The sequence below is a fragment of the Onychomys torridus genome, chromosome 1, assembly GCF_903995425.1.
Source record: "Onychomys torridus chromosome 1, mOncTor1.1, whole genome shotgun sequence".
Classification (NCBI taxonomy): domain Eukaryota; kingdom Metazoa; phylum Chordata; class Mammalia; order Rodentia; family Cricetidae; genus Onychomys; species Onychomys torridus.
This window is the reverse complement of record NC_050443.1, coordinates 141,199,416-141,223,259: the sequence shown is the minus strand read 5'-3', so window position 1 is coordinate 141,223,259 and position 23,844 is coordinate 141,199,416. Positions and strand designations below refer to the sequence as shown.

The window sequence follows — 23,844 nt, the reverse complement described above, 5'->3', positions numbered from 1 at the left end:
GATTCAAGTCAGGTGACAGCCACCAAGAATATCTTCCCAATATGAATACCTTTTTTTCATAGAAGGGACCCTACAAGAGCCAACAACAGCATCTGTCTGCATAAACTGCTTGTCTTGTGTGGGGCAAATAGCTAGCTAGGCCTCTGCCCTCCACCAGGTGAAGGAAGTACCCTGTGTAAAACCCACAGTAGATGCCCATCTTTCTTCATTTCTCTTCAGGGAAGGCTGGGTGGCTGCTCTGATATTGGAAGCCTGACTTAATGAGGGGCTTTCAAAACATCCTCTAACTCATTGGAAGTGTTTAAACTTAAGTTATTAAGATGAAGGTCAGATAAAGTTTAAGTAGTTCAGGGATAGTTCATTATCTGTCTCTAAAAAAAATTCCCATTTCTTCCCAAACATTGTGCTACATAGTACTGGTCTGAAGCTTGGTTGATGACTGAAGACTCTTGTCTCAGAGATAAAAAGTTTCTTCCCATGGCCATAAAAAGCTTATGGACTGTGCATGGCATGGGAGTTATGTAAAACTTGTAGACGGTCATTGACTTGGGATGAGTGTTTTTGAATGGGGCTCCAAAGACCAAATCAGTCTGAGTTTAATTACAGCAATTGAGTTTTGCCTGGTTTGAGGAGGCCCTATAGCTGATGAACTCAGTAAGACATAATCAGTTATTCACCAAGCTGTAATCAGTCGGCTGGATGATTGGCCAAGGTGTAGTCAATTAAGTTGTCTATGCCTGGTGTCTGTTAGCTCACAGGTTGTGAGCAGATGTGTTGAAGGGTGTTCTCAGAACCTGATGTGGTCTGTGATTTTCCTGTTTGTGAGACCTTGTTTGTTTCTCTTTACTCAAGTACTACCAAGCTTAATCAGTCTAAGGAACTTGTTCTTCTACCATGATTTGATGGAAGATGTGGAGCACGAACTTGAGTGATAGTCTGCTCCAGCATCATGATGGTAGCCAGGCACAGGCACCTCTGAGTCCTCTGTCCTCCTGTGTTTTTACCACACCTGAGGACAGTGGGTAAGTACTCTCAATTTTTATGTATTTGTGTGTAGAGTTTTATGACTATGCTTGAGCAAAGCTTTGATCTAGATGATGTGTTTGGGATTCACAATGAACTGGCTTGCATTCTGTAGGAGAAGCCCCAGGTATGTCAGTCAGACACAAAGCTAAAGTGTGAGGTAGCCAAGTGATAGGAAGGCATGGATGTTCTGAATTTCAAGGAGTCTAGGACCCTATTGCCTGGAGCCCTACTCCAGGGTAGTTTGTGCTGAGGAGGAACATGTGACCTTGGGGAGGGCACGATGGGTCACTTTGTGGCATATGAGGGCTTGCCACCTCCTGGGGTTTGCTGTTGTTGCTTAGGTCAGACAGAAACTGCATTGAGTCCAGCATCTGGAATGTTCCAGTTTGGAACTTCAATAAATTTCATGGATGAGAATTTCTAGAACTCCTGCTTTGTTTTTAGAGAACTAGGAAGAAATAGAGAACCAGAAATATTTTGGAACTTCAGTGGCTACAATTTGAAAAACTCAACTTGTGTTAATGATTGTGCATAAAGCTAAACAGCTGTACAAAAATTATGGGATGCTTTGGCTGGGGTTGGGGGAGGTGGTCAGGAGGGAAGGCAAATGTTTTCCTATACAGCTCAGGCTGGCCCTGCAATCCTGCCTTAGCCCTCCATGTGTTGGGATGGCATGTATTTAACAAAAAGGTACAAAAAAACTCCGAGAGGACCAATGAGGAAAACACAGTATAGAAATTCATCCCTCAGGCCACTAAAGCCTTCATCGTGGAAGTGGAGAGAGGTGTCCTAGCCTGGCATGTAGATGCTTGGCCTGACCTACCTGTTAGGAGTTCTGCTCTGACACCAGTCAGTTCAGCAAACACAGGCTGGGCAGAGAAGGGGCCTAGTCTGTTTTTATCATTTTGAGTTTTATTTTAGTGAGAGCAGCTGTGAAGGAGAGACATCTCCCATTATACACTGGGAAGAGGGCATGGGAAACCACTGGAAGTATTTCCAGTGGAGAAGTTCTTTGTAGATATTTTATGGGTAGCAGTTTCTCCTTGGGCCAGGATACAATGACAATCAAGGAAGCCACAGTGACCTTCCTTATGAAGGGCATAAGAGAAAAAAAATGCAGGTACACCACAGTGTAAGAAAATAAAGACAACTAATGCTTTGGACTATGAGGGTAAGGATATGCCTGCCCTAGTGTCTGTAAATACACAGAAGTTGAAATGAGCGCCTTGAACCAGCCACTTATGGTGATCTGTCAGTCTTATACTACATTGTTTGATAATGAATAAATTAAATAGTATACATCCACAAAATACTCATATACATAAGGTCAAAATCACTTCCCAGATTTTCAAAGAAATTAAAACTACTAGGAGTTAACATCACAAATAAATAAACAAATAACTGAAATAACTCCTTATGTGAGGAGAGTAAGGCATTTTTGTGGTAAAAGTTCAAAAGGTCCCCGCTGTCTTTTACTTGTTGCAGAGACAAAAAACAGTCTTCTTTATCTGGAGGCTGTCATAGTATTGTAAAAAGTGAATAAAATTGAATGATTGTAAAGGAATTTTGTGTGTGAACAGGCTGGCTCAAATTAGAAGGGAATTGTACATTTTTCTAAGAATTGAATGCTTATATCCAAAGTATATGCAAAATTAGGATTTGGCTCTGTGTTGAAAAGCAAGTTTTATTTATTTCTTTTTAGACATGTTTCCTGTCAATAGGGAACAATATTGGGTCATTGGAGTACTATGTCCATTCCGTTGGAGAGTAGAGCCTTCTCCTGTGGCTGTGGGGCTTCAATATTTGACTTTACAGATTGCAAAATCTGCAATTACAAAACCTGTAAAGTCAAGTAATGTGTGGAGTCATTATTGGATGTGTTGTTAAAATTATCCAACATAGGTAAAAGTCTGAGAGCTGTGCCACAATGCTATTATATACTTAAACCATTTTGTGCAGTAGTGGTGATCGGTTGCATTGGCAGTGGGTCAAAGTCAAATCCCTAACTATGGTCACTCTAAGAGTTTGCCTCTAGTTAGTGGTTCAGTTCTTCTCTAATGAAGGTTCAACTTGCTGCTTTTCTTGTCATCGAGAGGTGACCTACATTTCTTATAACTCGTCTATTAAGAGGACGAAGGAGGAAGGAAGGAGCATGATGATGTGGTGACAGATCACTGGTGTCAGAACTGGGGAAAACCAAGGGGAAATGGAGACATCTGGGCATATACTTTGATTAGTCTCCATAGAGACTCATTGAATAACTGTAATGACATTAGTAACGGAATGCGTCCTAGGAGCCACACACTTTGCTAACATTCTTTAAACATGCTGACTTTTAACTCTCCCAAACAATCCAGGGTGGGAGTACTGATGGTCCCTGGGAATATTTATATGATACTGAGGCTCCAATCTTCCAGACTACACTAACTAGCCTTGTTAATGAGAACAAAACATTTTAGAGTGGTTTGCTGGTAGGTTATTTTAAAGCAAAGGAAACTGAGCGTGAACACTATCTTTGGAACAATTTGTGAAAATACGGTATAAAAGTCTTTTCTTTGTTTCCTATTTTAAATATTCTTATACAGAGGTTTTAATAATTCCTTTTTTGGAAAATCTTAAAAATTGCCCAAATGTTGACAGTAAGTACATTGGAAAACAGTATCTTTGGTATAGTAAATGTTTGCTCTACATACATCTGTTTTTTCTTTCAAAATAAAATTTGACTTTGATACAACTAATTTAAAATGCTTGTGTGCTAACATGTTGTATATAAACAAAACAATATGCTTTGTTGGAGGAAAATTTCCTGTCTTGGAATGTGGTTGTAGTCATCATTGTTCAGTTTTTGAAGCCCTTTAAAAAAATTTAAGCAGGTGCAACTTAAAATTTCCTTGCATCAAGGTGTATGCAAAACATTGATGCAGTGCATCACAAAACGAAAGTTTGTATTTAATGAGGAGGTGCTTTACACAGTACTTTTGGGTGTTTTTTGCAAAAGTTACATTAGATTTATTCTGAAGCTATTCATTTTTGACAAATAAAATGTAATGGGTTTCACATGAAAAAAAAGAGTCTTGTGTGCATATATTTTTGTAAGCAATAGACATTTAGGGATTGGGGTTTGTTTCCAATGTATGTCAGACCTATTTTCAGCAGGAGATGGGTCTGTTTTAGAGGTTAGGCTTGCTTGGCTTTAATGAATCTGTGAAAGGAAGAGTAGAATTGCCCTCATTTTCCTAAACACAGAGACTTGCCCTTGAATGCCAGCACCATCTTCTGCCCTCATTGAAGCAGTTACTTTCCCTGTACGGGATGATGATAAGATTTGGGCACCCAGAGACTAATCTGTAAGGGATAGACAATGGTCTTCTCTTGTCTTATCTAGTGTCTAGGGGAGACTCATCATCTCCAGAGGTCAGGAATCTTTTGTAGAGCACAGGAAGACATACAACATCTGGATACATTTTAGCTTTGTATTTGGTTGGAGACATTGGATTTGAAGAGCCCTCAGGGAATCCTTAATCTTCTAGTAGATTGGTGTCTGTCTTACTGAGTTTGGAAAAAAAAAAATCAAAACGTGATCTGGATCAAAATGGAATATAACAGATTGTAGAGCCCAGTGGGATTATTGTCACTCTGTTTTTAAAGCTGAGATCCTGAGACACTGGGTAAGCCACTACAGCGATGAAGTCAGGTTTGTCTGCTTCTAGAGCTTGCTTCTCACAGTCACCAGATTAGATGGTTTCCCGCAGGTCAAAAGACTCAAACAGATGGACTGAATCAAATCTAGGTCAGAAACCAAATCTACAACAACTCCCCAAGGAGATATGCTCTTGTTAGCAGAGATTTTATGAACTATGTGGATTCCAAGCATTCTTCCCAACCTGAATTTTTTCATACAGAAATCCAGTAAACAAGTATTTATTGAATATCTACTATGTATATACGGTGGCACTAAGCACAATTAGGCCTGAGTGAGTATAGGGAAAATGGAATAATAGATAAAATGTGGATTCGGTTCTTAAGAGATTATATAGAATGTTTATATCTCTATATGTAAATATATATGAATATATGACAATAGAGGTAAGAGTTACAAAAACAGGTGTTAAGAGTTAGATGTATTCCAGGGTGTGTGTGTGTGTGTGTGTGTGTGTGTGTGTGTGTGTGTGTGTATGTGTGTGTGTGTATGTGTAGGTATATGTATGAGAGACAGACAGGAGAGGGGGGCAAGAAGAGAAGGGGGGGAATGAGGGAGAATCTGGTGTTGAATATGATAAATGATAGTGTTCCACAGATGAAAACATGTGGGGAATTGTGAAATAAAAACAAGGCCAGTTTGGTTGTCAGGAAGCATTCATAAAGATTTAATGGATTTTCAGACTGAACTGTAGGAAAACATCACCAGAGTTTATATTCAAATGAGTGATAATGATTCTCTTAGTGTGTCAGCAAGGAGAGTCTGCATTATTATAGCAAGGAGCCAGCACAACTCCATCTGTTGGTGAACTTCTATTAATGGCTTGTTTTTCTGTGGCTGAGAAGATCAGAATGGCTTTAGTTTCACAGGGTTGTTGAAGAGCAAACACATACAGAGTATGCCTGGTATACAAAACCTTAAATATGCTCTACCCTTTATGGAAATTTGCCAATCCATTCTGTGTATAGGTAAGGATAGAGGATCCCAGACCAGGCTTCCACAGAGCAGCAATAGTCAAAGGAAGGAAGAGTGAGGGTGTGAGTGAGGAGGTAGAATGCAGATGATAAGACTAGATGTTTGTGCATTGGCACCTAGTCTTAAGGCAGCAGAAGTTATAATAGCAAACAAAAGGGGGAGAAAAGCACAAATCAATCTTCGATAAACATCAGCTTATGGAGCAGGGAAGAAAATGGAGAGAAATGGAAAGCGAAGGTGAATTTAAGAAGTACAAAGAAAATGGAAAATTGAGAGTCTAAATTAGACCCACAGGAGAGTTTCAAAAGGAAGAGAAAATTGAATGCCAAGTACTTCAAAGAAGGTCTGAAAAGGAATCAAAGTGGTGATCTTTGTAAAGATCCTGCTCCCATTTACTCCATTAGCACATTGTTTTTAACTTCATATTTTTGGGGACTTCATACATGAACACCACAGCTACATCACTCTTGACCCTCCTTCCTGCCTCTTATCAGCACATGTTGTATTTCCTTGTCTTACTTCCATGCCCTACAAGGGAGACGATAATGCTGATGAAGTATTACAGCTTCAGCTGCTGTGAGTAGACTACTGACCTAAACCATCTGTTGAGCTTATCTGATTGTGTAACCATTAGGTTCTAAGATAAAGGTAGATATAATGTACCCTTCCCCACCCCCATACTGCTCTTTTCCATGTTTATTAGCAGATGCCTGTAGATGTAACTGTCTTGTTAAATAAGAAACACAGAGCCAATTGCAGAGTTAAAAGCCAAGGGGTCAGAGCAATAGCTGAGAATGAAAACCTTATCCTTCACTGCTGCTCTGTCTTTCCTCAAGAGACCTACTTCCTGTGTCCTGTCTTTTATATAGACTTTCTGTTCTGCCTTCTCATTGCTTGTAAACCCAGCCACATGACCTCCTTGTCACTGCCTGTCTGTATAGACCTCTAGGTCTTCTATGGTTGGTATTGAGATTAAAGGCATGTGTTGCCATGCTGGCTGTGTCCTTGAACACACAGAGATCCTGCCTAGCTCTGCCTCCCAAGTGCTGGGATTAAAGGCGTGCACTACAACCGCCCAGCTTCTGCTATGGCTTGCTCTGACCCCAAGGCAACTATATTAATATACAAATAAAATCACATTTCAGTACAAATAAAATATCACTATAGATGACTCTGTGATTGCTGTGCTGAATATTGGTGACCTGCCCTCCATGTTTCATATATTGAATCTTAGTCACAGACATGATGGTGGCACCAAGTGTGGTTATTGTGAACTTACTTGATCAAGGCTTCATCCTCATGAATGGGATTAGAATCCTCAGAAATGTGTTCTGAAGAAGCTTGCTTATCCCTTCCATCTTGTGGGGGCTCAGCAAGAAGCCATCATCTATGCAAAAGTTCTTCCCAGATGGTACCTGATTCTGGCACTTGCTCTGAAATTTACCACCTTCCAAAACTTTGGGCAATAAACCTTGTTTATTAGCTAATTAAATGCATTTGAAATTGACCAAGAGTGGACAGTAGTCCTTAGATATTTTTTAACTGATAAAGTTTAAGAAAAAAATTAGTGCACTTTTATTCCTGTCCATCCTAATTTGATAAACTGGGTAAATGCCTCTAATACCATTTCAGTGTTTATTGATTTTAGAACCATTGTTGCAAATAAGAGCTGGCTATAAGGAAGTAAGTGGGAAAGCCATGCTCCCAAGTCATAAAGGCTGTGAAGTGCATCACAGAGCCTCTCAAATACTCAGAAAAAAATGTTAAAATAATTTTATCATAAGCAATAATTAAGAGATTCTCATTCCCCCTTTTAGCTTCAAGCCACAAGATCTCCAATAAGTCTCAATATACAGCTGGTAGCTGCATTATTCTCAAAACTGTAGGTTAGGAGTAAGAAGTAATAGTGGCATAATTACTACAATTCTTGTAGCTTTCAACCAAAATCATGTGATAAAATAGGAAAACTGCATAGTCCTCTAGATTTCAAGATGTGAATATAATTCAGATTCACCCTACCCTGTAATAACTCCTAATCAAGTCATCTCGGACAAAGCAATGAATGAGTTTGAAGTCATTAGTCTTTAATTTTTATCTTTCAACATAAATGTGGAGTCACACTTTGCCTTTATGGGGAAAATCTGGTGTATGAATACTTTGAGAGAAATGTTATGAGCAAGATGTATTTATGCCTGATGTAGACTCAATGGGTCATTATTAAAATCAATTTACAGGCTCACTTTCCAGCCACTGCAGTCAGGTATCTCATTTAAAACACGGGCTATTTAATCCAGGCTATGACAAAGACAGCTAGAGGGTACACAAAGTAAATGGTGTAAGGGACCCCATGTAAGCTATGATGAAGAACAGCTTCCAACATGAGCAGCTTAGAAACAGGCTCCAAGGCAACTGTAATCTAGTTCATGTTCTTTTGTATAGAAATTGTACACAACAGTTACATGATGTCACAACTGGATGCTCTCAGGTGCATATGATTTGAACAAGTGGAAATGGCAGCAGAAAGAACAGTTTGTTTTGATTAAGGCAACTGGGGAGAACATAAGGGAATGGGATGGTTGGGCTGGAACAGGGACAGGGTGGAAGAGCAATGAAAGAGACACCATGATAGAGGGAGACATCATGGGGACAGGGTGAAACTGGGTGCTAGGGAAATTCCCAGGAATCCACAGGATGACCCCAGTTAGACTACTAGCAGTAGTGGTGAGGGTACCTGAACTGGCCTACTCCAGTAATCAGATTGGTGAACACCCTAATTGTTGTCATAGAGCCTTCATCCAGTAACTGATGGAAGCAGATGCAGAGATTCAGAGCCGAGCACTAGGCCATGCTCCAGGAGTCCAGCCGGAGAGAGAAGAGGGATTCTATGAGCAAGGGGCATCAAGATCATGATGGGCAAACTTACAGAGACAACCAAACCAAGCTAGTGGGAACTCATGAACTTTAGACCAACACTTGTGGAGCCTCCATGGGACTAGAATAGGCCCTCTGAATAATTGAGACAGTTGTATAGATTGATCTGCTCAAAGGACCCCATCCCTGATGCATGAGCAGGTTTTTTTTAGAGCCCACTACCTATGGCGGGACACCTTGCACAGCCTTGATACAAGGGGAGTGGCTTAGATCTGCCTCTACTGAATGTATCAGGCTCTGCTGACTCTCCATGGCAGGCCTTACCTTGTCTAAGGAGGGAATGAGGGGGTGGGCTGGGGGAGGGGAAGGCTGAAGGGGCAGGAGGAGGGAAGAGAGGGGGAGATCTGTGGTTGGTATGCAAAATGAATAAAAAATTTAATAAAAAAATAAAAAGGGAACTGGGAACTTTGGAAGCCTGGATTACCTGATGGAAGGAAGGGTGGTAAAGGGAAGTGATCATGTGGTAATGAGATGCCCATTTGAGAATAAGAAAGTATATTATTTTGGACATAGTGAAGGTAGCCAAGCAAAGGGATGAGAAAATCTGAACTGGGCTCCCAAAAGATGAGGGTAGGAACAGTGTGTAGAAAGCTTGAAAGAGAAGAGAAAGGCTTCCATTCCAAGAGCGGGGACAATTCACATAGTCCTAATGAAGAAAGATGAGAATGGCGGCTACTGGAATCACACAAAGCAGCCAGACACCAGAGGCAGTGCTGCCAAAGAACACCAAGACCATTTGGCAATGCTTGGCTAGAGTGGCAGAGTCGGGGGAGAAAGGGAGACCCTGAAGCTCCCAGGACTGAGGAAACACTGAGAGCAGGAGGGTGGGATGTCGTGAAGATGCAGGGGTGGACATTTAAGGGAGCTGGGGAGATGCTTCCAGACATTAAAAATTTACAGTAACAATGGGAAGACAAGCCAGGCATCCAAAGCAAGATTCAGTTACGCTTCTGGAGACAAGGAGAGAGAGGTGAAGGCCAGAAATTCAGTTTTGCAAATAACATCCAAACAGGTTATTGTTGAAGCCAGCAAGATGTGTGAGTTATTATCAAGAAAAAGGGGAGCTATGTTGAAATACTTAAAGGAGGCTCAGCAGGTGAGACTGTCTCATTGACTAAATAAAATGTAAAAGAAGTTTATTTAGGGCAAACAGCTCAGAGCACATGCTAATAGGCCAAGCTTACTGTATTAGCTCTATTTAAATATTAAAATGAAAGCTATACATCATGAGAAATGCACCTAGCAGTAAGGTATAGAAAGATTGGAAATGAAAAAAAAAAAAGGAAATGAAGCTTTCATTTTCCAGGAAAGTATGAATCAGGAGAAGCTGATGTAATTATATTAATACCAGATGAGCTGAAATGCAAGGCCATTGTCAGGAATGAATTAGGTTGCTGAAGAATGACAGGCAATGATTCACTAGGAAATATAGCCAATTGTAAAATCTTATGAGCCTAGGAACACAATCTCCAAACACATAAAGGAAAAATTTGACAGATTTTCAAGGAGAAATTGATGCAATCTCCCATGGTAAAAGATTTGAAATTCTCTTAAAAATGACACAAAGGGAAAATAACTAAACTTTATATGGTGTGGCTTCAATGGGTGAAAGCCACAGGGAAGAGAAGGGAAGAGGGGAAGAAATGGATGTTTGAGGGTGAGAGGAAAACAGCCACCAAAGGGCTGGCAAAGTGGGAATAAAGGTGGAACCCCACAAATAGAGCAACAAAGAAGGTTCTTGTTAAAAAAACAAAACACTTCCTAGAGCGAGATCACAGAGGAAGTATGATGTGAGGGTGTGTGTGGTCTATGTTGGGAGAACCATCTTAGAATACCCTGATACCAGATAAAAAGGAAGAAACATAGATGAGGATGTTTTGCAATGGAGGAGAAACAAGTGGGTAAGTTTATGGCCTTGATTTCTCTCAAAGTCAGGCCTCTGCTGAATATGAGGGGGATAGTCATCAATACATTTGTTGTTCCTATCTAGTAGTGTCCATGAATGCAGTTTTGGCAATACAACTTTAAAATTCATGAGTGAGCAGAGGGCAAACTAGCTGGCAATACTGGAGAGGGCTGGTTTCGAGAGAGGATAGTATTTTCTTACAAGATGACAGGTTTTGGATAAGCAGAGGAGAAATGAATTTCAAGAACTCTATGAAACTAGGGGAATGTACAGTACCTCTGAGATGATGCCAAGCAGGGCTGCTTCGCCTACTGGAAACATCAAGGGACCCATCTAAATAGTGTTCCTAGTGATGCCCTTTACTGTGTGAGTTAATTGGCTGTGGTGAGGAAAAGGATGTTGCATTAGCCATAGAACTGGGAGCCTTAGCTGAATTGGTTAGATTTGCCTAAGAAAATATCTCATGGAACTTTTTAAAGACAATCAAAGGGCAGCTGAAGGATAAGAAGGAAGAGGAATTTCACCTTGCAGTGTCTTTTTGTTCTCTATGCCCTGCTGCCTGGTGAGTAGGGATTACTTTACACCAAGACCCTCCCAACTGGTTCTTCTGGATTGTTTGCAGATGCCTTTCCTCTAAGTGAGGTGATACCCCAATTTACTCCTCTGCTTTTACAAAAAGAGAAATTCTTACCTTCTGTTCCCCTCATTTGTAAAGCATCTAGTGCTGTCCGTCCACACAGTCCCCCAGAAATGGAAATTATTTAAATTAAGTATGACTTTATGAATCCTTAACATTTCTGCCCATATGTGGAGAGATGAGTGCTTACTGCTTGCTCAGAATACATTTCCTTAGCCTGGAGCTGGGAGGGTGTCAAATTTCTTAATTTGCCTAGAAATGCACTCAACCTTTTCCTTGGGGTTCATAATGAAATGACAATTATCCAGCAGGATCCTACAGGACAGTCTCATAAAACACCCTGACAAGTCTATCCAGTATCATTTACTTTTATAACCTCTAATGGCTCCTAGAAGTTTTGCTAGAATTGCCTTTCTAGGAATTTCCAAGACTACTGAAAATTCCAGTCATGGTGAGGGTTCATCATTAGCCTTGGCCTCCTCATCTAAACACTATCAGAACTCAGAAGAAAATCCCCTCATCTATCATGGAAGGAACAAGCGTGATAGTCTCCTGGCCATGGACTCTAATTTCTTGTTTGGCAGGATATGTATTGGGCATGTAGATATTCAGGAATTAGAGGTGTTTCCAGTTTCTCTGTTGTCATCCCAAGCCTGGGGGCTTCTGGAAGCCTTGATTGACAAGGGTGTGTGGATGTTTTCTATGAATGCCCTGCTTCCTGAACCTGTTATTTCATCTAAACATTTGGTTGCCTTCATCACCAGCTCAATTGGCCTTTGTTTCCTGAGAGCCTGATGGGAATCTTCCCAGAGTGGGCAATTCATTCTGATGGTTTGGATGGGACAATTGCTGAATAAAAATACTTTTCACACTAACTGACCATCACTGGTTTTACATCTCATTACTCATCAAGTGAGCCTGAACATTCTCAAGTGAAAGGTAAAGGTACTATTTTTTCATCCTCCTGGGAGAGTTGCAAAGATCACCGGTTTTCATAGACAGGAAGACTCAGCTCTCTGCCTGGCATATATTAAAGGCTCCCTAGTGTTACGCTCTTGTTTCTCTTCACCCTTCCAGAGTGTCTCTGGTATCTCCACATCTGGAAGACACTTTGAACTGATGTAAGACACATTTAAGCAGCATTTCAACAGCACTACAGGAACCTTACACAGATGTTCCAGAGCTTTTGAGGTACTCAATTGATTTTCCATCTGTATTACTTAACATATTAACTTGGATATTTTTCTTACTAAATGTGTAGTGACAAGAAACACCCAGTGACTGTCAGTTTACAAGCAAAGTGGAATCCCATCCCTAAGAGAGGCTCAACTGAACATTCCCAGGAGGAAACTAATTTTATATTCTCCTTGGCTCATTTGGTTGAGATAATCTGAAGTATTTAGGTGAACCCAAAACAGGAAAAACACAGGAAACTTGGCTACACATACTACACACACTTCATTAGAGCCAACACCAAAAAATCCATCAGTGCTGGAGCCAGTGGCCCCTCTGGAGAACTGTGAAAGCAAGGCTAGGGGGAGAAAAGGGCACAAGATTGAAGCAAGCATTTGGGACACGGAAAGTGCCCTGCCACCTACGGGGCTGACATACCAGTTCCTTCTTCTTCATGCATTCCATGAGGATGATGAACAGGTGCTGAGCTTGGGTGCGAGTGTACGTGAAGGTCTTCTGTATTGTCACCAATAGCTGGTCCCTTAGAGATTCATTGATAAGTCTGCAATGAAAACCAAGGTCAGTCAGGTCAACACAACTCCTATTCAATATGTGTGTGTGTGTGTGTGTGTGTGTGTGTGTGTGTGTGTGTATAGTTTATCTTAACTTACACATAATTGCTCATAGTTGATAGGGTGATGTTTCAATGTACTAGAGACTATGGACTAATAAAATCAAGATATTTACTGCATCCAGCACTTTATACATTTATCATTTCTTTGAGGTGAGAACACTTAAACTCTCCCTTCTAGCTATTTCAAAACACCCAGCACAGTATTCTTTACCATAGTTACCCTACAGTGAAGTTGGAATATTATAGAACACAAGAGAGCACTGGGGATTTATTTTTAATCAGAGTTACTTCTTCCTGTGGTTTTCCCACAACAGCTGTTTTGAATGTGACCATTTACAAAGCAGCGCATTTAAAAATAAATTCATGTCTCACAGCCTCACAGGGTGAAATAGGAAATGGCCTTAGTTATTTGCTGCCATTTTCCCTTACCCATAGTCATGTGTTTAGTGTCTGCTACCTCAAGTTCTGCTATTAAAGATGCCTTCAATTGTGTCTTCTAAAGCTTGGAAAGGATTTGCTGTGTCATTTTCCCACAAACTGTAATTTATAAATAATTATGGGAAGAAAAGTTACATCTCAGCAATGCATTTTTCAGCATCAATATATGGTGATATTTTGTTCCCCAATATAGTGTGCACTCTAATAAGCTTATCTAGGGGTCAGAGAACAGAACAGCCACAATCTTAAACATAGAGGTTAGGCAATGTTAGTGCACACACCTTTAATCCTAGCATTCTGGAGACAGAGATCCACCTGGAAAGCTACACTGGAAACAGCCAGGCATGGTGACACATGCCTTTAATCCCAGGAAGTGATGGCAGGAAGCAGAAAGGTATATAAGGCATGAGGACCAGGAACTAGAGCCTGTTAAGCTTTTAGGCTCCTAACAGCAGTTCAGCTGAGATCCATTTGGATGAGGACACAAAGGCTTCCAGTTTGAGGAAACAAGATGAGCTGAGGAGTTGGCGAGGTGAGGTTAGCTGTGGCCTGTTCTGTCTCTCTGATCTTTCAGCATTCACCCCAATACTTGGCCCCGAGTTTTTTTTTTTTTATTAATAAGACCCTTTAAGATTCATGTTACATCAATATAATATGTGGACATCAGTAAAATGCTTACTGTACAAACATGAAGACTGGCGTGTGATCCCCAGGATCCCTGTAGAAGCCAGGTGTGACACACACCTTGCAATCCCAGCACCCAGGAGGCAGACATGGAAGAATCTGGGGGTCCCTGGCTATCTAGCTAGCCTAATCAGCGAGTCCCAGGTCCCAATGTGAAACTGTCTGAAAAAAAATGACGGTAGGTGGCTCCTGAGGGGTGACACTCCAGGCTGACCTCTGGCTTCCACATATACACGCATGTATACACAGACACATATCTGCACATATATTCCCCCACAGAAACTGGAACATACCCCAAGTGGAAACAGGAGTCAGGTTACTACCTTAAGAGCTTTAAATGTTTTTTTTTTTTTTTAATTAAGAAAAGGTTTGTTTGTTTGTTTTTTTCTAGTGAGCCAAAGTCTGATTCATAGGAAGCAGCATTCCTAAAGCATAGTACTGTTTGCTTTAGTGTATATAGTTGGCGCACACTTAGGCCTCAGCTACTAATTTTTAATTTCCCTCACTAGCCTGGTGAGAGGGGCATCTGCCAGTCACCAAATGGCAAGGGGATGAAAACATACTTTGTTATGAAGCAATAACTGTTCAAAACCGGAAGGATAAAAACTCTTCTCTAGGATAGTGGTAAAATAATATTTTCTGCCTATCATTTGTACATTTTATACATTACACATTGCTTTCATTGTTGAAGTATCAGCAACTCCTAGATAAGATAGAATATTATTTCACTTGATGCTGCCATGAACCCTGAAGGCAAGAGATTTGTTTAATCTTACAGGCATGGATTTTAGCCAGACTGAGCCCCGAACTGAGATCCACATAGCCCATAAGGCACACCAGGAGCAGAATACCGCCCAGTACTCTTTTGTGCCATCATGCTGCCTCTCTCTGCAGCATGGGCTTCACAATGTTGCCTCCCTTCAGTGCTGTGGCCACTCCAGCAGACAGCTGAGATTTCCTTCCACAGGAAAGCAGGACAAGAATCTTGAGGATGCCTTTCTATTGGGGTTCCCAGGAGCACAGAAGATTGTTCATTGTGGTACCCTTACTTTGAAAAAAGTCTCAGCCCAGGGATCCTGAAAGTCCTTCGCCTGAGGATCAGAAAGTTGGGTCACCTCACATTCACTCCTCACTCAGGAAGAATAGTGTCAAAGCATATGCATGCTTAGAGAAAAGCAGGTTCAGGCGAGGGCGAGAAAGGAAATCCTAATTGTTCTTTTAATATTATGTGATTCTGTATGACTCCATGGCCTTAGCATCAAATCAGCTTGAAATCATCCATCCATCTGTCCATCCATATCCATCCATATCCATCCATCCATCCATCCCTCCATCCATCCATCCCTCCATCCACTCACCCACTCATGATTCACTCATTTGGAAAATTCATGTGGACATCTACTTGGTGGTAGGCACTATGGTGTATGTCAGGGATGTATAGATAGATGCAGTATGGTCACGCCCAGCCTCCACTGTAGGAGAAAGACATGGATTAGGCATTCAGCCATAACTGTCAGTGGTAGAGAAGTAGAGGAGCTGGTGAGAGGTGATCTGGGGAAAACTGAGGACACGGGGAGCTTTCCCTGATGCTTGCAGAGGAATGAGCCCGAGAAAGGGCTGAGGGTGAAAAGAGTGGGGAAGGACAGACAAAATGGCCTGGTTTGGAAAAGGGAGGAAAGGGTAGTATGGCTGGAACATGTGAGCACTGTAGATACAAAATGACCCCTAATGGTCTCTCTGATAAATGTGTGGCCTCAGCTTGGTGCTAGTGGGAGATGGAATCTCGAAGAAGTAGTTAGAATGACCACGTTCCTTATAGTCTCAGATGTTTGAGCACATGGTCTCAAGTTGGTGGTGCCTGTTTGGGTAGGTTTAGGGGTTGTGGGCTTGCTAACGCAAGTACATCACTGGGGCTGGATTGTGAGGTATCAAAGCTACATGCTACATGCTCTTTCTGCTTCCTGCTTGTAACTGAAGACATGAGCTTTCAGTTTCAGTTCCAGCTGCCATGTCTAGTGTCTGCTGCCTCCTCCCTGCCATGGTGAACTCTTAGCCCTCTGGAACTCCGTGAGCCCCAAACAAGCCCTTTCTTCTTTAAGTTGCCTTGGTCCTGGTGTTTTGCCACAGCCACAGAAAAGGAAGTAATATGGAAGCACTGCTTAACAAAAGGGTTGGAGATGCTGGGAGAGTGCCCTCAGAGGGATGCAGGCTGCTTTTCATGTCCTGATTCCCCAAATGCATTCTGCTCCTATAAGGTGCTTATTTCAAGTGTTATAGTAACTAAAAGCTATTGGGGGAAATATTAAAAAGTAAAAAAGTTGAGAAGGATGAAGAGAGAGCTAGCCAGGACAAGATCATGGGACCTTTGGAGACTAGGTTAGAGTTTATTTAGTTTTTGACACATGGTCTTACTATATATCCAGGCTAGCCTCAAATTCACAATTCTTCTGCTTTTACCTCAAAGTGCTAGAATTACAGGCAAGTGCCACCATGTCTTGTGAGATCTCTGGCTTTGCCCCCATAGTAGTAAGAAAGTTTTTCAGTAGGAGAGAGACCCATTTATATTTGTGGTGCTAATTAATTCTCCTAAGACTCAAGGCATGAACAGTCATACCTGGTCATATGTCTACTTGACAGGCAACCCAAGAGGGTAAGTATAGAGAGTTCTGAAATATCAAAAGTGTATAATGGAGCACATGATTGACTACAGAAGGGATTCTTCTGATTAGTCACTTGATAGGTCCAATCATTCATCGGCAGGTGTTTAATTTTGATAACAACTCAAAATTTGTTCTCTACTGCCAGCCATCTGTAATACAATCTGAATTCCCTGAGATCATTAACTGTTTGAGAGAGCTCTCTGTCAATTCTATCCAGTCTGCCAGTTTGCAAATTAAAGAATGATGTGTAATTGACTTAGGCATAGTTTTCACTAGTTAGGCGAGCTTAAAGACTCACCTAAGAGTTCTATAGTTTTGCATCCTATTTCATATCTGACTAAGGGGGTGGCTTTGGCTAAATCAATTAGCAAGAAGAACCATACAATGGGAGCAATAGCTTGGAGCTACAAAGTGGAGAGGCTCGTGCCTGATGGAACAGGAAGGATGGAGGAGAGAGTCCATCACTCATGGGACGATGTGACTGGGGACACAAAGGTGACATGGTCCATCTGAAGCATCCTGTTATATTTACTAATACTCCAACCCTGCTTCAGTTTCCCCCACATCTTTCTGATTACATGAAAAGGAAAGTATTATTTTTGGTGTGTCTCTGCTATTAAAAGCACCCCATTGTTGCCAATCTCTTAACAGCACATATGAAGCTCATATGCCTGTGGCTGAGGAGGTTTAATGACACTGCTTTAGGAACAACCCTATAGTACACATTTCCTGAATTCACAGCACCTCTTGGTTTACCCTACTCCACAGGAGTAGTGGAAGAACAATCTGTGAGGCAGGCAGGGGGTCTGTTTTGCAGAGTAAGGAACTGGTGAAGTTGCTGGAGGGATAAGTCACATAGCTCAGTGATCTCAGTGTCTGGTCTGAGTTTGTTTATTTCACTCTTGTCCCATGGTACCAGTTTTCCTGTGTCTTATATCACTCCGTCACTCAATTTCCTAATCATGTGCCCCACAGGGAGAAATGTCAATTTGTTGTTAGAAAAATGCTTTTTCTTTATCTATATCTATAGGTATACATATATATGTGTATAATGTCCGAGAGAGACAGGTGGAAAGAAGAGAGAGAGAGAATGAGAAAATGGGAATGTTGGAAGTGTTCTGACTGGCTTAGGGAAGGTGAGTCTAAGTGGGGCCTGGTAAATGAAGACACAGAGCATTTAACTTCTGACTCCTATTTGCAACAATGGTTCACTTTGTTTCCCTGTCTTATTTTGTGAACACACATTTTCATGTCTTTGATAAGCCTGTTTTCTTGAAATTCTGATTTCTTTTTAGATCTTCCCACTTTTTCCCTACTATAACAGCACTGGAGAGGAGAGACTGAAAGCTTTTTCACCATGCGATTTGAACATCAATGGATCTAGAGCCAACCCCTTGTTAGATTTCTTTTTATGGCACTAGAGTAGTGATTGAAAACTTCTTGACATCAAAACATGGTTGTAATGTTACATGAAACTGTAGCTTTAGAACCAGGTCTGTGACAGCATGACTTATTTATGGAAACCATTAATTTGTGGCTCCATATGTATCAGTGTTATTTTAGGTACACCTCAAATTAGAGGGCTTTTGTGACTAAGGAACATCTCTTTACTGTGGCATTTGTGGTTCCATTTGAATGCCTCATGTATGGCCTGTAGTTTTTTAGATGAGTCACAGAGTAATTTAAAATAGGTCAATGTTTACCCAGGGCTCAGGATAGCCAGCCACACGCCCCTTACTTTGTAATTAGTGTTCTATTCAAATGCTGTAAATGCAGCCCACATGTAGAAATACTTTTCCCAGAATAAATTTAATTATCTGCAGTATCAGATTTTTGTTCCTAGATTTGAAAATTAAAAAAGCATATAGAATTCAGTGAGACTTCAAGAGCTAATCTTAGGTTAATTAACAGCTTTCGAGGAGATCGGTCCTCCCGAGACCCTTGCAGATGCTGTGAGATGCTGCAGACACAGTGTGAGAAATTTTCCTTATATAAATAAAACTGTGAATACCCACACTTGCTACTTAAAAGACACCATTTCCAATGGAATCTCTAGTTTACTAAAGAAAACAGAAATTCTGTCATTTATTTGAAGCCAAAGCAAATGCCTAAATGTTATATAAAGGACACCCAAAGTTGTCCTTGAATGAGATCCTAGAGAATAATGATCTCTTTGATTGCCCCTCTTCTCTTTAATTTTCCTGTTCCCCTCTTTTTGATAAAAGCCACCACTTTCTTTCAAGTGCTATACTTCTGTTGCCACAAGTAATAGTATGGCTCATCTGTAGAGGATGGACAGCCTTTGATAGGTTCTCACCTGCTGACTGTGTGATCTTAAGACTTACTCAGCTTTTATTTATCCCTTTCATATATGTAACATGGAAATGATAAAGCATTTTTCATAGACATGTGAGTTACTTGAGTCCATCCTCATAAAGGGCCTGGTGTGTAGCATGCCTCGTGCGAGCATTTGCTGTTATTCAGATCTTATTATAGTGTCTTTTAGGGAAGAGTCATTGGTAGATTCGTTTTCCTTAAGTAGAATGGACTATGATGGCAGCTGGTCCTGAATTATAATTCCTGAAGAGAAATAATTTTCCCATTTGAGAGAGAATAAAGAGCTGCAGTTCTTTCTTTCTCTTGGGAAATTGAGATGTTTAGATTTAGAGAAGCTTAATTAAAATGGAGCTTTGCAAACACCCCATGAAGACCTTTGCATGTTCATCATTGCATTCATTCACTCATTCAACAAATCAGACTTAGACCTGTTACTGTCATAAGAGTGGGTTGAGAGATGAGTCCTGTTCAGCCTCAGCATCAAGGAACTAGTAGCAGTAGTCCCTCTTGAGTAGCTGATGTCATTAAGAACCACGTGTCCTTAAAAGTGGCCACCTAACCACTTATACATGTTTTCAAAATACTATTACTTAGTTCTGTGTATAAAGTCTTCAAACTTTTCCTTTTGATTGAGGTGATTATCAACATTTATTTAGTACTCATGGTGCACCTACCAGGTATTTCTTTTAGACTTTGTTATCTGACCAAAGTCCATTTTCTATGGATGTCATTCTCATACTTTTATCCCTGTCAAAAGCTATATGTAACAAACAGTTGCAGTAAAATTTGTGCATGCTTGGGCCAACTTTAAATGACCAGGGTAAGTCACCACCAAACAGTAGGGTTTTTTCTCTCTTTGGCTTTACTTCACATCGGGGTCTGCTTGAGGTGGTGAGGCAACACCTGCAGGCTTTAACAATCCCTGTTAGAAACGCCAGTACATAGAGATCTGAATTCCTGAAATACTGTCCTGGCTCACCTCATCCTCCGTGAACCTTGGCATGGATCTGTCCTATCTTACTCATCTGGAATAAAAGGACTGCTAATTGGCTTCTTCCCTGTCCTCCTCTGGTCCATCCTCCATGGTATTGGTTAAATGGCTCTTCTGTAGAAGGATCATGTTCTAGAATACCCTTAAAATTCTGTAGTAGCTCCCCATCCCTAGCCAGATGGCATCTTAATTTGCATATGTCATTTAAGATTATCTGTAGTCTCTCCCCTAACCTAGGCACTCTTCTGCTACCCTTATATATTTTCTACAAATACAGAATCTCCCAAGCCAACTGGCCTCTTGAATACCTCTGTGCCTGTGAACGTGCTCTATTTACTGCTTGGAATGGTCTCTGCTCCTGAACTCTTTACTCAAAGCCTATTTAAACTTCAGTTGGAACTACCTTCTGTGTGAAAATCTTTGATTCCTACTTACTAAATGCCCTGGGAAAAGATTGTTTTATTCTCATATTGCATAGGGCAGTTATTCTTAAAAATGCTCACCATCTGAAGATATCCAACATTTCAGTGATACTTAGGCAATTTTCCCCACAGAGCTTAGCAGCTTTGGCAACTGGAACTAATTTTATCACACAAATGTCAACACAATAAATACATATAATAAACAATTGGTAGAAGATGTAGCGATATAATTAAAACACTTTGATATGTTGCCTCTCATTAGAATCCATTTCCTTTCTTTTCTACTGAGGACTGTGAAATAGATTATTTGGTTCTTTCAACCTCTATCTCCTTATTTGTTAATAGATTTGGTATATGTCCTTAAGGTTGATGTTTTTAGGTCAAAAGGTCATGTGTGGAAAAATATCAAAAATGACCCTGACACATGGATATTGATTAATTAGGAATTTTTTATGTACTTGAGAATTTTTCACACCTTTGGCGGAGTCCTAGTGAAACCCAGCTTAGAACTGAAACAGGATAACTAGCATGTAAACCATTCACATGGTGAAGAGACAGTGTAATGTTTCCATAACTGTTGGATGAAACAAGTCTTTGAATGAGAAGGCAAAACACCATTGAAAGCCACTTAGCTAAGCTTTCAATGGGGGAAGCACATCAGATGACATGGAAATAGGCTGGTGATGAGAAGGCCCCTAGAACTAATCTTATGCCATTTCAGAGTCAAACAGGTGGGGATCAAAACTCATGAAACTCTATACCTCCTGATTTTCCAATTTTGATCCTTCTGAAGTCTCTATTTTCCAGGGAGGGCCTTACCTGGAAGATTTTTCTGAAGGGATTTGAACTTGGAAGAAAGGAATGATTCAACTTTAAACATTTTATGCATGGAAAAAATGTGAGGTCTTTAGAGGCAAATGGACTTCCTTAACAGTACATAGCTTGTGAGAGTCAACTGGGCTAGGAAGAGACTGAGAAGGGAAGAATTGGATAATGATTTATATGAACCTCTATGTACAGTTTCACTAAGTGTATTGATGAAAAGTCCGTGATTTGTTTAAATGGCTTGATGTAAGCATTACTTCTGCTATATACATGAGGATGGTCTGCAGTCTATGTATGAGAAAATTCAGTAATGTGACTCCGGGAAGCCACTGTGTTCCAAGTGAATTCCTTGTTTTTATCAGCTGCCCAAATTTCCTTTAATTAATTGAAAGGCACATAAACATTCAACAATTAGAATCCCCAAGAGCAAGTCTGTTGCTGTTTTTCATAAAAGGATGGTTAGATAGAAAGTTGGTATAGATGGAATGGAACACAAATGTAGGTTGGCTAGATTGTCACTGAATAGTGAATCTACTACAAAGCTGCCTCTATCAGTCAAGACAAATAGCAGTTCTGAGCTTGGCTTAATGTCTAGCCTAGAGGAAATGGTTTATCTGGGCTATTCCTGAGGGCTCTATCTACTTAGTGAGGTAGAACCTGCCTGTTACGAGACATGACATATACACACTGTTGGAACAGTATACTCTCTGATAAATTTCATTAGTGCTACCCACAGAGGGACCATTCCTACTTGACCCTCACTCCTGAATTCCAAAATCTGGAGCTATGTACGGTAACACAGAAGGCCCAGGCATCCATACCAAAGGAAACACAAGTGGCATGGCGGGGTTGAGAGTGGCAAGTGAACAACTGGTACTTCTGATAAGAGTTAGCTTTGTACTCTTGTTTCAGGTGGCCTTTCATAAGACCACCTAGACTCTACACTCCTTGGCTGCTTGGATGGCATGTTCCGTTACCCATGTATTTGTGTTCTCTTTTCCCCTTCCCTGAAATGCCGACTTAGTGATGGTCGAAGACCTTTCCACTTTGTCCTTTGTTGATCCTGTAACTCCACTTGCCCTCCCATGTACCTTCTAAAGCACTGTTTTTCTTTCTTTTCTTCTTCTTCTTCTTTTTTTTTTTTACCATCTCTCTCACTCTGCTAGACGCTAAGCTCCCAAGGGTAGGGAATTTAGTACTTTTGGCTCCCTTGTGTGTTTTTGCCAGTGTCTGGGCTAGGGCTTATATTATAATAGTTGCTCAAAATGTATTTCTCAAATGAACGAATAACATTGAATGAAATATCAAATAACATGGGAAGTCTATCAGAATTCAAGCATTTCTAGTTTGGTGAAAACCCACTGCGGAAATGAACTTCAGCATTCAGTCATTAGCTCTAAGGGACTATTTAAGATTAATCACAATTTAATTCAGTTTCTTAGGCATAACCCAAGTGCTCAGGGCCTGTCCAATGGATGGCACCGAGGCAGATTTTATCATTCCAAAAAGTTCTGTTGGACAGCATTGCTCTTGAGGTTGACAGCATTGCCAAGTGCTCCACCTTGGGATATGGCTAGGGCTAGCAGGATATTTCAGTACAAAATGAACAGAGCTGCTTTGTGTATGTCATTTCCCATTTCCCCTCCTTCCTTTGCTTGTGGCTATGAGTGTGCCCAAGAGTGAAAAGGAAGCATTCCAAGGAATACAGCAACTGCCACATGGTCAGGCAGATTTTCTGCCAAATCTGTAAGTCAAGCAATATACTCTGAGTTCATTCCAAGTAAAACTGATCAGTGAACACCACCCATAGCCAGGCGGTCAGGATTTTATTGTTTTAGGCCCTGCATCAAAGTCAGAATCAGAGCTGACTTAAGGAGTATATGGAATCCTTGGGGAGGCTAAGCTGTAGACACACCTTCATTGGATGTACATTAAATGTTGGCTCAAGATTTATTCATGAAGTTAACTAGCATGTGAGAGAAGAAAAAAGCTGGATGTATTCTACTTTTCATGTCTGAAATAACTCTGGGATAAGCAAGATAAGCCTCCTATAGTCACTGGGCCATCTTCCTAGGATATAATATGGCATGGGTGCTAAGAGTGTAATTCCAGTCCCAGCCTGCCTGAGAAGACCATGGTGCTCCTAGGAGAAAGTTAGCAAATGACATGACCTTTCATCCTACATTTTCTTATTTCTACAATGGGATCAATATCATAATTACCTCATATTACAAAATAATATATTTAGATAGTTTTTGCATGTAGAAGCTTTACAGTGATATATAACAGACATATTCATATTTATAGATGCAATTAACTCCAGCATGTCAAGGATGTTGTTGGAGATAGGGGCTGAGGTGTTGGGGAAGAGTAATGCTATGTTATGTCTCTAAGTAGTTTGCCAGATTATTTCTTCACACACTATTTTCTTCTTCCACATGGTGGGATAATGCAAGTTTTCTCTATTTTTGTTACATATTCTTGATGGATTAATTCCTTGCTTTA

General features: G+C 40.7%; 1 protein-coding gene across 42 annotated transcripts in view; it reads right to left on the bottom strand.

The window, feature by feature from the left end:
* Positions 1–23,844, bottom strand: part of Trpm3 (transient receptor potential cation channel subfamily M member 3) — an 819,880-nt gene that overhangs the window by 162,654 nt on the left and 633,382 nt on the right. For all 42 annotated transcript variants that reach the window (XM_036207600.1, XM_036207631.1, XM_036207795.1 and 39 more), the window contains one exon: positions 12,787–12,910. In XM_036207600.1, the coding sequence (XP_036063493.1) occupies positions 12,787–12,910 (124 nt within the window). The remainder of the gene's footprint in view (positions 1–12,786; positions 12,911–23,844) is intronic.